The sequence below is a fragment of the Agelaius phoeniceus genome, chromosome 31 (assembly GCF_051311805.1).
Source record: "Agelaius phoeniceus isolate bAgePho1 chromosome 31, bAgePho1.hap1, whole genome shotgun sequence".
NCBI lineage: Eukaryota > Metazoa > Chordata > Aves > Passeriformes > Icteridae > Agelaius > Agelaius phoeniceus.
The window spans coordinates 735971-747947 of record NC_135295.1 but is presented as its reverse complement, the minus strand read 5'-3'; the positions used below and the strand labels follow the sequence as shown (position 1 = coordinate 747947).

The following is an 11977-nucleotide window of genomic DNA, read 5'->3' as shown; positions in this document are numbered from 1 at the left end:
GGGTGGGGATGAAGACTGGTGTAGGTGCCCATCCCTGTAATGGTGTTCACAGGGGTCTGAGGATGAGGGAAGAGAGGAGGAGGATCTGACTCCATGTTTCAGAAGGCTTGATTTATTATTTTATGATATATATTATATTAAAACTATACTAAAAGAATAGAAGAAGGGATTTCATCAGAAGGCTGGCTAAGAATAGCAAAAGAAAGAATGATAACAAAGGTTTATGTGTTGGACAGAGAGTCCGAGCCAGCTGGGCTGTGATTGACCATTAATCAGAAACAACCCCATGAGCCCAATCCCAGATGCACCTGTTGCATTCCACAGCAGCAGATAACCATTGGTTACATGTTGTTCCTGAGGCCTCTCAGCTTCTCAGGAAATGAAAGGATTTTCCATAAAAGATGTTTGTGTCACATCCCTTGGGGCTGGGAGCAGGCCCAGGGTAAGGAGCATTTCCCATGGCAGGGGTGCAAAAGCAGGACTGTGCTGATGAGTTCCTCAGCCAGTTTGGAGCCCACTGAGTTGGGTGGAAGTGTTAATCTGCACAGCCTGGCTCCAGTAGCGTGACAGTCAACAAAGCCAAGTGCCAGGGACTGTCTTTGGGTCACCACAACCTGCTGCAGTGCTCCAGGCTTAGGCAAAAGTGGCTGCAGAGCTGGAAAATAACCTGGGAGTGCTGGTTGGCAGCAGCTGCACACAAAACACACAAACTGGGGTGTGCCCAGCTGGGCAGGAGGCCAAGGGCCCCTGGCTGGTACCAGCCATGGTGTGGCACTGGGAGCAGGCAGTGCCTGTCCCCTGTGCTGGGCACTGCTGAGGAACCACAAACCCTGGGGTCACAGGGGAAGGGTTCCCCTCCCTGAGCAGCAGCAGAAGAAGAACTTGGATGATGAATGACCCAAAAACCCCCATGCCCTGTTTCCCTGCACTGCCAGTGGGAAGGAGGGAGGGGCTGGGGGGAGGAAGGTGTTTTAAGGGCTTGTTTTACCTCTCATTATCCTCCTCTGATTCTGTCAGTAATAAATTCACTTTGCAACCCTTAGCTGAGCCTGTTTTGCCCTTGAAGTGTTTTCTCCCAGTCCTTATCTCAATTCATTAAACCCTATATTATTGTTTTTTCTCTCCTGTACCCAGCTGTGCCAGGGGAGGGTGAACCAGTGGCTCTCCTGGGTGCCTGGTGTTGGGCCAGTGCCAAACCATTGCAATCCAATCTAATCCCTGCCCTCTGGCAGTGGGAAGCCATCCCCCCTCATGCTGGCACTCCAGGCCCTTGTCCCAAGCTCCTCTCCAGCTTTGTAGGAGCCCCTTTAGGCACTGAAAAGCTGCATTTTCCTGAGCTGGGGAAGGTTCGGAGAGTAGAAGGAACCATCTTGAAAAAAAACCCCAAATTTTGAGCTCAGGGTCTTCCCATGGGGAAATGGGCATGGCTGTGAGGCAGGAAGCTCTCACCTGGTTTAGTGGCCTGGAGGTGCAAGAGGCTGCTGCAAATCTGACAGGAGTGGGGCTGAGGGGATGCTGTCCTGCCTGGTGTCAACACCAAACCTGGAGCTGAGGGACAGTCAGAATGAAACAAAAGTTCTTGCACACAATTAGAACTTGCCCTTAAACACGATGAATCTGAATATTGCTGTCCTCTATTATGGCACCTTGAGGGTCCTGTGCTCCCCCAGAGGTTGGGCAGAGCTGTGCAAAGTGTGGGCCTGGCACTGCATCCTCCTCTCTTTGCTCACCTGAGTCCCCCTGGCACAGAGCTCCAGCTGGATCCGATCTCCCAGTGTGCCCCCATCCTCATCTATGACCAATCTGACTGGTAATAAAAAGAGGCTGTAAAGGCAAACAGGATATTTTGGAGCCTCATTCCAAGTTTCTCCGATTTTCTTCAACCGGATTCCAAGTTTCTCCAAGTTTTTTCAACTTCCCTGAGTAGTTAGTTGGGTGCTCTGAGGACATGCCTATTCTCTTTTGATAAAATAAAAATAAAGAAAGAATTCTTGCACCACAACAAGGATGTTCACATGTTAGCCCATTTGCTCTTCCTGATTGCACTGTGCTGTAGAAGCTGAATTTTTAGGCAAAGTAAGTAAATTATAAAACTCAATTATAAATCCCTTATGTTTCTTTCTTCTCCAGGAATATATTCTTTCTTTGTAACAGCTTCCATCCCATTGGCAGTGGACAGCTCAGTCTTCAGGCAGAGGCAGCTTGAAAATGCAGTGATTTGAAAACCGAAGCTGGCATTTCTCCACCTGATGGGCTTCTCTCTAAATCCCAGCAGTTAACTCAGCTGCAGACTGGCAGCAGTGGGCCCCAGAGCTGGGAAAGCCTCTGTCAGGGTTGCCTTTGTGAGACTTCTCTGCTGCTTGCTGTTTTTTTTTTTTTTCACTGTGGAGTGTTTGGATTCAGGAATTAGTTGTCAAATGATTTGGATACTTAGAGGATGAAGAATGAGAATGCTTCTGCTTCAGTCCCTGCTTCCAGAAAAGTTTCACAGTGACCATTGTGCCTGTTCCTCGCTGAAATCTGGGCTCTGGCAATGGGAACATGTGTCTGGTACAGAAATCAGCATTGCTGCCACTCTCATTGCTCTGGGACAAAGCCTAATGCAACTTCCAGCTTTCCAAACCAATTTTGGAGTGCTTCCACTATTAATCCTAGGATTAATAATTCTTAAAAATAGACTTGCATTTCTTAATGAAAACCACGTTCCCAAGTTGTTGCTGATGGCTCTTGGGAGCAAACCTCGTGTTTTATTTCAGGTTTCACCATCTGCACAGGAGACAGGAGGACGCTGCAAGTGAAGCTGTATCTGGTGGCTCTGTGAGTTTATGACACCAAAGTGTATTTATCTGATGGGAATATGTGTTTACTTAACAACGAGCAGCTGCCAAATGGAGTGCTGTGGGTAATTGGGCTACAGATTTTAGCACTAATAAGGAAAGAAGAGAGTAAGAAGGAACTTAACCCTCGCTGTGATGTTATCTCAGTCTCTCCCTCACACACAATTCTATTCCCATATATTCACCAAAAATCCTCTGTGTGACAAACCCCTACAGAAATGCAAAATTCTGGGAGTATTTTTGGAAAGTGCACTGGGTTTTCCTTGGAAGGGAACACACTGTCCACTGGCTCTGACAATTCACAGAACCTGACAATAACCCAGCACTGTAAAACAGAATTGTTTTCTGTTCTGCAGGTAAGAGGCAAAGGTGGTAGTAATTTTCCTCAGGTTTTTTTCTCTCTAGTCCCTCAGGCCATATAGGAACACTCTTGTTCACATCTGTGTGAAAGAAACTGCTCCCTGCTTCAGGTTATGCCATATTCCATAGAGTTCAAACACTCACAGACTGCTTTGGGCTGGGAGGCACCTTCAAGATCAACCCATTCCCCCCCTGTGCCATGGGCAGGGACATTTCCAATGAACCAGGCAGTTTCAAATCCCTGAACGCTTCCAAGGATGGGGCAGTCACAGCTTCTCTGAGCAAACCCAGGGCCTCACCAGCCTCACAGGGAAAAACCCCCAATATCCCACCCAACCCTGCCCTTTGGCATTGGGAAGCCAATGAGTGCCTTGTTCTGACATTCCAGGCACTTCTCCAAAGTCTCCCTACCTTCATCTTTTCCCTCCTGCTCCTCACCCAGACAAAGCTTCTCCATGATGCTGACTATTGTTAGGAAAATAAATCCACAAACACCAGAGGTTTATGTCCAAAAAGGAGATAGAAGAGTCCTTTCTGGCTTTATCAGAGTAAAGGGAGAGGCCATGGGGCATTCCCCTGGGATCTCTCAAATTTCTGGAGGATGCAGCCTCCTTTTTATCCCAATTTCCTGGCTGCATTTCCCTTCTCTCTTTCCCCATTTCTGAGGTACTTGAGAGGTTCAGACTTCCCAGAACACCTGATACCAGAGACTTCCCTCTAATGTATAACCCTCCCTTTTAATTTTTAATTCTTATGGAATTTAGGGGGTTTTTCTTCCCCATTGTTTCTTTCACTTTTCAATGTCTAATTTCATTTATCAGCAGACCTAAAGTTTATTTGCAAAAGCAAATCTCTTTTTCCACTCATCAATCAGTGGAATCCTTCCCATCGTTTCTTTTATCTTCCAGAGCTAGTTTTATCCACCAGCAGACCCACAGCTTGTTTGTAAAGACAAATCTGCTATTCCTCTCACTATTGTGAAAAATGCATGCATTTTATGATTGGCTTTTAGCAAATACTAAAATGGGTACTATATGTGTTAGAAAGTAATGCTGTATTAATTCTCTTAAGTACTGTGTTAAATAGAGTTTTAGGTTATAACAAAATGGTAAAATAGAAACTATGCTATGTAAGATACTTTTTTTTTTTGGTAAAGAAAGGACTTGCAGTGAGATAGCAGCTACAGGACACCTCAATCTTTCAGAGAAAAAGAATTTATTGCTCATTATCAGCAGAAATGAACTTCTTCCCACCTCAAAGGCGCTGTCAGGATTCAGAGGAAGAAGTTGATGATGACCAGACAGAATCCTGTGTTTGAATGGAATTTATGCATCATATATGAGGTGTATGAATATGCAATAGGTTATTGTTTTTAAGGGTTAATCCTTTGTTAATGTGGAGCCTTTTTCGGGCTCGTGCTGCCCAGAAAAAGGCACCTGGACATCCTAACTCTTTGTCTCTATTGTCTCATATTGTCCTAATTCAATTTGTCCAAATTGTTATTACTCTTAATTGTATTACTAATTTTTTAATAACCATTTTATTACTGTTAAACTTTTAAAAGCTGGTGCCATGTCACCCAACCCAGCTTCCTCCCTCCTGTCCAACCCAACTGCTTTGTGAACTGGGTGCTGAAGCTCCACCAGGATGAAGAGGAGGGACAAACAGAGTGAGACTGGCTATGCATGGACCCAGGAGTGGGGGATGTAGGGCTGGGAGAGGGACAGTCTGGGGGAAACAATTTTTTCTCTCTTGGAAACAGAATTTTGAGGCTGGATGATTGCATCCCGTAGGAGAAGCTCTGAGTCATTCTGTGGGAAATTTAACTCACCCTCTGCAAACCAGCCACAGAGCTGCTTGGGAAGGGCTTTATTGGGCAAAGCTGGTGCCAGCAGGAGGGGAAGCAAACCCCACCCATTCCCAGGGAACAGGGCTCGGTGTGTCCTGCTCTTGTTCACCTTGCAGCAGGAGCCTCCTGGTGCAGAGGGTTTGCAGCCTGGTTCTGTGGGCCCAGCAAAACCTCCCCGTGTCCAGGCAGGGAGCAGGGGCCCAGCAGGATCTGCCAGCACCCCTGAGCTGTCAGGACTCTTGAGGCAGGGCATGAAGGAAGCTCAAACCCACAGGATCCAGGCAGCCCATCCTGTGGCCTCCCTCAGCCCCAGTGGCGGAGTTTAGCTCTGCTCTCCTTGGGGTGGCTCTCGGGCGTTGGCGCTGCCAGGGAGAGGAGGTTCTCAGGCTCCAGCACAAACATGCCATACAGGTTCCAGAGCAGCATGGCCAGGAGCGGCAGGAAGGTCATGCTGAAGCCAAAGGCACGGAAGGAGCGGCCGATGGCGTAGGACATCCAGAAAATCAACCTGGAGAAGGCAGAGGGTGCGGGCTGAGAGCCAAGGTGATGCTATGGGGCTGGCACTCAGTGCTTCTGTAGGAAGAGGAACCCTTCCTGGCTCTGGTGAGCTGCTGCCAGAGTGGGAGTTTGCTCCAAGGGGTGGTGTTGGCACTGACAGAGCCTGGGGTGAAGGAGCCCCTTACCTGGAGATGGCGAAGAGCCCTGTGAGCAGTGGGATGAGCTTGAGGAGCTCCTGTGGGAGGTAGGTGGCCAGCACAGCCATGTTGAAGAAGTAGAGGATGAAGAGGTGGACAGACTGGGAGACGTAAGTGCGGTGGATCTCCACCTCCCTGTGGAGCTCTCCAAAGGGCTCCAGGGCAGAGGAGCAGAGGCGGGAGATGCCGCTGACGATCATTCCTGAGGGACAGAGAGAGGGGCTCAGTGCGTGCCCAGAGGAACCACAGTGGGGTTTGGGGAGCACCAGGAGGGGAGAAAAAACCCCCATCTGCTGCTCCTGGTGGGAGCAACAGAGCCACAAAGAGCTCAGCCCCAGGGCAAAGCGCTCAGGCCCCAGCCCGTGGCTCACCCAGCACGATGGGGAAGGTGGCGAAGGTGGCACAGCGCAATGTGTAGACCAGGCGGGCGCTGACGGTGGGCAGCAGCGGGGCATCGAAGGGCAAGAAGATGTAGGCTCCATAGAGGAGGCAAGGGCAGAGCAGCAGGGCCCCTGCCACCGCTGCCACGGCCTTGAGGTTATCAGTGCCACAGTCCCTGGCGCACGGGCACTGCGAGCCCTCGGCCGGGGGCTTGGCCACGCGCCCCTCAAAGCCCGGCGGGTTCCTGTAGCGCGAGGGGCCGGGGGGGAGGAAGACCTGCTTGTGGTGGAGGCTGCTGGGTCTGTCACTGGGGGGGACACTGGGGGGAACGTCCCCCCTGCTCTCCTCCCGGGGCCGTGGGGTTGGGTGCTGCTTCTGCTTGAGGGGCCTTTGCTCGATGCACTGCGGGTCAATGGGCACAAAAACGTGGGATGCCATCACGGGCAGCTGGGGAGCTTCCTCATCCTCAGCCTCGACTGTGGGGCAGGTGGGAACAGCTTCCTCTGGGTCTTCACGGCTCCCCTCAGGACTCGAGCGCTTCTTGGTCTCCACGAGCTCCAGCTGGCCCTGGGCATTGTGCTGACTCTGGTCCCAGGGCAGGGTGGCATCAGGGTCCCCCAGGTGCTCATCCGGGGCTGGTGGCACCTTGTCCAGGGCCACCTTCCCCAGGTCCAGCAGAGCCACCTCCTCAGGGGGCAGGACAGGGTCTGCAGCAGCCATGAGAGTGTTCAGTTCCACACTGCCAGGGAGGCAGCCAGGGGCTGCTAACACTGCTGCCTGCACTTGAGGTGTTCAGAGGGGACAAAGTTCCTGTCCTTTCTGCTTTCACCCTGGGGAAAGGAGACAGATAAATTTACATCAGAAATGAGAGGCTTGGGGTCACGTGCACAGCCCCAGTTACAAAGTGGGAGCAAACTGGCACTCCTGGAGCCCCCAACACGCACCTGTCCTTGCACTAGGAGGGGAAAGCAGTGCCTGGTGTCCCCTGGCAGCGGGGTCAGGTTCTGTCCCTCCCAGGTGCACCCTGGAGGTGCAGGTCTGGCTGCAAAACAGGGGCAGCCTGGGAATTGCTTCCCCTGCTGAACAAACATCCCGGGGGTTCTGGTGGGCACAGATACACCTGGCTCCTCGGTGGCTCCCTCCTGGGCCAGGACCAGCCAAGCCCTGGGGAGAGGTGACCTGGCTGCTCCCCAAAACCGTGGGGACAGCGTGCACGGGCCAGGTTTGCTGCCTCTTGTAGCTGAGGCTGATGTGAGGTGGGCAAAAGGGGCTGCAGGGTGCCCTTCCATGGGTGCAGGAGGCACAGGCAGAGCTCCCATGTTGTTACCCTTCAGGAGAACCTTGCCTCTTGCCCTGTCCCACATGTCCCCCCTGTCACAGCAAACTTATCTTAGCAGTATTACAACTGAGAAAATCAAAGTAGATTCTCTCTTTCCTCAACAATTTTAAGTTTGTCCAGAAGTTTGACAAGGAGAAAACTTGAACAAAACATCTGTTTGAGTGTGCTCGAGTCCAAACTGAAGGAAGGGATTTTTTTTCCTAGAATTGCTGGAGACAGAGCTAACCAGCCCTAAGTAAATAAATACTCTGACAAAAACTGGCAGCCATATGAATTAGATACTCACAACTCTCACTCAAGTTCATTTCCAGTGGAGGGCTGAGATTTTTTCCCCAACGAACTGCCAATAATCCATAAGCAGATTTTAACTATCAACAGGTTATATGGGAAAAGACTGGAGCAAAACCAAAGCACATTCAGTGCACCCTCAGGAGCCCATCGGGCGTGGGGAAACTGAGGCACGGAGCCACTTAGGGCTTCCTCCGAGCTCCACACACGGAAGAAAGGCTGAAACAGCTTCTTAGGCCTCCCACGCCTCCCAGCACCCGATCCGGGACCCCAGCCCCAGTCGGAGCCCCCAGCCCCAATCGCAGCCCCCAGCCCCTTCCCCTGGCCCCATCACTCACTCGGGCACAGGCCAGGGGCCACGGGGGATTCCAGCTCCATGGATCCCCAGCTCTGCGGGACCCTGCGCGATCCCAGCCGCCTCCGCACCTCAAACCTGCCCGACCGGCTCAGGTGGGGCGGGAGCTCCGCCCGTCCCGGCCCCGTGTGAAGCACAAAGCTGGGGTTGGTGGCAGGCGCGTACGGGCAATGCGCGTGTGAAAAAATGCGTGTGTTTTATGACCGGCTTTTCGCAAATATTGAAATGAATATTATATGTGTTGTGTTAGGAAGTAATGCTGTATTCATTCTCTTGTGTTAAATGTAGTTTTAGGTTATAAAAATTGTTAAAATGGAAACGATGCTGTGTAGGACACTTTTTTTAAAGGACTCGCAGCGAGATAGCAGCCACAGGACACCTCAATCTTTCAGAGAAAAAGAATTTATTACTCCATTATCAGAAGAAACGAACTTCTTCCTGCCTCGAAGGCGCTGTCAGGATTCAGAGGAAGAAGTTGATGATGACCAGACAGAATCCTGTGTTTGAATGGAATTTATGCATCATGGATGAAGTGTATGAATATGCAACAGGCTGTTGTTTTTAAGGGTTAATCCTTTGTTAACGCAAATCACTTGTTTTTAAAATTTTAAAAGTTTAATAGTAATAAAGTGGTTATATAAAAATAGTAATACAATTAAGAGTAATAACAATTTGGGCAAATTGAATTAGGACAATATGAGACAATAGAGACAAAGAGTTAGGATGTCCAGGTACCTTTTTCTGGGCAGCACCAGCCCGAAAAAGGACCCCCGTTAACAAAGGATTAACCCTTAAAAATACACATCTATATAAAAATAAAATACACGTCTAATACACATCCCAGCCTACATTAGCGTCACCTAACACAATGCTGGAAATACCAAGTATTTTTATTTTATTGAGCAACTTTTCTTACAGAAATTAGAAAAAGTTACGTGCCGGCATAGTTATGTTTACAAAAGGTGAGAGAGAAGGTTCAGCTTGAAGACACCACTTGGGGGAGGACCCGCACGGGTGCCTGGCCGGTCCCTCGGGACCCCCGGCACAGCGGGATCCCAGAGCAGGGAGGGATTCCTGCACCTTCCCCCCGCTCCCGGCCCCACAGCCACGGAGGGGACTCTGCTCCAGCCCTCGACCGGGACAAGGGGACTCCAGACAGGGGGTCCCGGGCCCGCCCTGGCCCTCAGCCCGGCCGTGAGGCGGCCGCCGCCATGTTGCCAGCACCAAGTGCGGGCGGCTCTCGCGCGGCTCTCGCGAGACGAGGTCGCCCCCGCCGCCGCCCTGCCCGCCCGGCGCGGCGCCGCCGCCGCCGCGGGAAATCTCGCGAGAGCTGCGAGGGACAGGGGGCAGCCATGGCGGCCGAGCGGGCCCGGGGGCGGCGGCGGCGGCGGCGCGGGCGGTGCTGAGGGGCCGCGGGGCCGGGCCGGGCCCGCCGCGGGCGCCATGAGCCAGGGTGGCGGGGCCGCCAGCGAGAGCGGCGAGCCGGAGGCCAAGGTGCTGCACACCAAGCGGCTGTACCGGTGAGGAGAGGGGCCGGAGGGGATGGAGGGGCCGACAAGAGGAGGGACCCGGTGTCGGGAAGGGGCTGGGGCGGCTCCAGATGAGGCTGGGGAGAACCGGAGTGGAGGGGGTCAGGGGGTTACTCAAGGGGACGGGGAAGGATCTGGGGAGGGAGGGAGGGAGGGTAACAGGGGGTGCCCGAGGAGAGCAGAGGGAGAATGGGGCTGGGCAGGGTCCGGCGGGGACTGTGGGTGACGGGAGGGAAGGGGATTGGGGCGGGGGAGGTCGGGCCAGGCTGGGGAGGACCAGGGTGAAAGAGTTGGCGAGATATAGGGAGGATAAAGGAAAGGAGATGGGGGAGTTGTCAGTGAGGATGGAAGGAAAGGAGATGGGGGAGTTGTCAGTGAAGGATTCGGGTGACTGAGGAAGGAGATGGTGGAATTGAGGTAACAGCAGGGATGGATGGGGTTGGGGTGCCTCTGGAATCCAGGGGAATCCAGGAGAGACTGGGGGAACGAGGGCACAGGGGATCAGAGAAGGTGGGGAAAGGAGATGATGGAATTTAGGGAAGATTGAAGTGAAGTTGTGAGGAAATCCAGGGAAAGGATGCAGTGCAAAGGGAGAGGAGAAGGGGGAGGTTTAGGGAAGACCAGGGAAAGGGAATGTGGGGAAGGGGAGTTGTATGAGATCCAGAGGGGACAAGCAATACGTGGAGGGGTTCCAGTGGGGAAAAGGAGTCTGGTGGCTCCAGGTCAGATGAATCAGACCAAGGGACTGTGGGAAATCCAGGCCAGGTGGGGGAATGCAGAGATGGGGGAAGGAGATAGGTGGGAGAGCAGGAAAGGGATCAGGGGTAAGGGCACACCAGGATGATGAGTAAGGACATGGGAGGTGGAAAAAGGAGTTCTGTGGGATTCAGGGAGAACGATGGGGGCTGAGTGGAAAGGAGTTGTTAGGATACAGTGGGATAAAGGTGAGATGTGGGGTCATCCAGGGAGAGGGGAGTTGGAGAGCGTGTCCCTGGCTTTGGCAGTAGGCAGGGATTATGTGAGAAGTGCTGGAGGAGAGGATGTGATAAGCAGGAGTGTGAGCTGGGGAACTTTGCTGCTGTGTGGAGGACAGCACAGCTCCAGCTGCAGATCTTTCCAGTTAATACTCCCTGGGACTCTGGTCCCACATTTCCACACTCCTGCTGGCCTTGGTGAGCTCAGTCCCCCTCTGCTCTGCTCCTGACCTGTTTTGTGAGGGCAGCCCCGAAACTGTTCACTTCTGGCTCAGGTACCCTATCAGTACAACAGATCCACAGGAGTTCCAGCAGCAGGTCTCAAAGATGAGCAAAGTGATGGAGACAAGAGATGAATTTTACACGGGGGTCCATTTCTTTTTGTCTTGCTGACATTGGCTGTGTCCTTGCACCTCGTGGCACCTCACTGCCTGCCCTCCTCTAGAGCAGGGCAGGGTTTTGCCTCCCCACCAGTAACTGCAGCTTTGGGTGGTGGTTATTTTGCCTTGGAGCACCTCGGGCTGGGGGCTCTGTGTCTGCTGCTGCCACGCTGAGACACCTGCAGTGATCTCCAGCTGGAGCAGCAGAGTGTGGGACAGGCCTGGAGAGGATGTGCACCAGGTGTGTGCTTCTGCCTGCAAAACAGAAGGGGTCCTGTTGAAACCATGCTTGTCATGGTTCCAGACCTGCTCTGCTTTGCTTTCCTGCTGCTGCTCAGCTCATCTGTCAAGTGGAACCTCACGTTCTGCTGCAGAGAACAGCCTGTGGCCAGATGAGGGATTGTCATCCTTGCAAGGGAGGGCTTGTTTTCTCTTGGAATTTTTGTAGCAGGATAAGGTGTGTGGTTGCTTTGGAGCGTTTTTACAGTAGAAAAAGAACCACCCTCTTCCTTTAGTGAGGAGGAAGCATTGTGATTTTAGCACAGGATTTATAGTGCCTGCAGTGGCCTCAAATTTCCATCTCTGTGGCTGACAGTTCTCTGAGCAGTTCCCACCTGAACGTTCTCCTGTCAGTTCCCACTTCAGGCTGAAACAGAGAGGAATTTGGAATTTCCTGCCCCCCCAGCTGCCCGTTGTGTGCTGAGTGTGGCCTGAGAGCTCATGACTGTCACACTAAGTGGCGCCTTTGAGTCACAGATGCGTGAATGCCCCAGCTCTGAACGGCGATCCCATGGGATCAGCCTGTGGGAGCTGAGCTCAGGTCTCCAGGGTCCTTGGCAGCATGTTGGCTGTCAGAGTGTCCTGTCAGAGATGAGGGTGCCCATTGCTGCTCATAGAGCACCACTTAGATCTTTTCCAAGTCTTTCTAGGTTGACAGTTCCCAGGTTTCACCTTGGAATGTGGCAGCTGCATTACCGTGGGTGTGCTTTT

At 52.4% G+C, this 11977-nt stretch overlaps 2 protein-coding genes across 2 annotated transcripts in view; one reads left to right on the top strand and one right to left on the bottom strand.

The window, feature by feature from the left end:
- Positions 1 to 5349: 5349 nt before the first annotated feature.
- Positions 5350 to 6933, bottom strand: TMEM79 (transmembrane protein 79). Its single transcript, XM_054651375.2, has 3 exons — positions 6113 to 6933; positions 5730 to 5943; positions 5350 to 5554 (listed from the first exon to the last, which is right to left on the bottom strand). The coding sequence occupies exons 1-3, from the start codon at positions 6840 to 6842 to the stop codon at positions 5350 to 5352; spliced, it is 1149 nt and encodes a 382-aa protein (XP_054507350.2). The 5' UTR covers positions 6843 to 6933.
- A 2482-nt stretch (positions 6934 to 9415) lies between these two features.
- Positions 9416 to 11977, top strand: part of SMG5 (SMG5 nonsense mediated mRNA decay factor) — a 28455-nt gene continuing 25893 nt past the window's right edge. The window contains exon 1 of the mRNA XM_054651178.2: positions 9416 to 9624. Coding sequence (XP_054507153.2) covers positions 9548 to 9624 — 77 coding nt within the window. The 5' untranslated portion in view covers positions 9416 to 9547. The remainder of the gene's footprint in view (positions 9625 to 11977) is intronic.

Coding starts and splice junctions, on each gene's coding strand:
- TMEM79 (XM_054651375.2), bottom strand. CDS start 6,842: ATGGCTGCTGCAGACCCTGTCCTGCCCCCTGAGGAGGTGGCTCTGCTG. Junction 5,944..6,112: donor CACCTTCCCCATCGTGCTGG/GTGAGCCACGGG, acceptor TCTGTCCCTCAG/GAATGATCGTCAGCGGCATC. Junction 5,555..5,729: donor GGGCTCTTCGCCATCTCCAG/GTAAGGGGCTCC, acceptor TGCCTTCTCCAG/GTTGATTTTCTGGATGTCCT.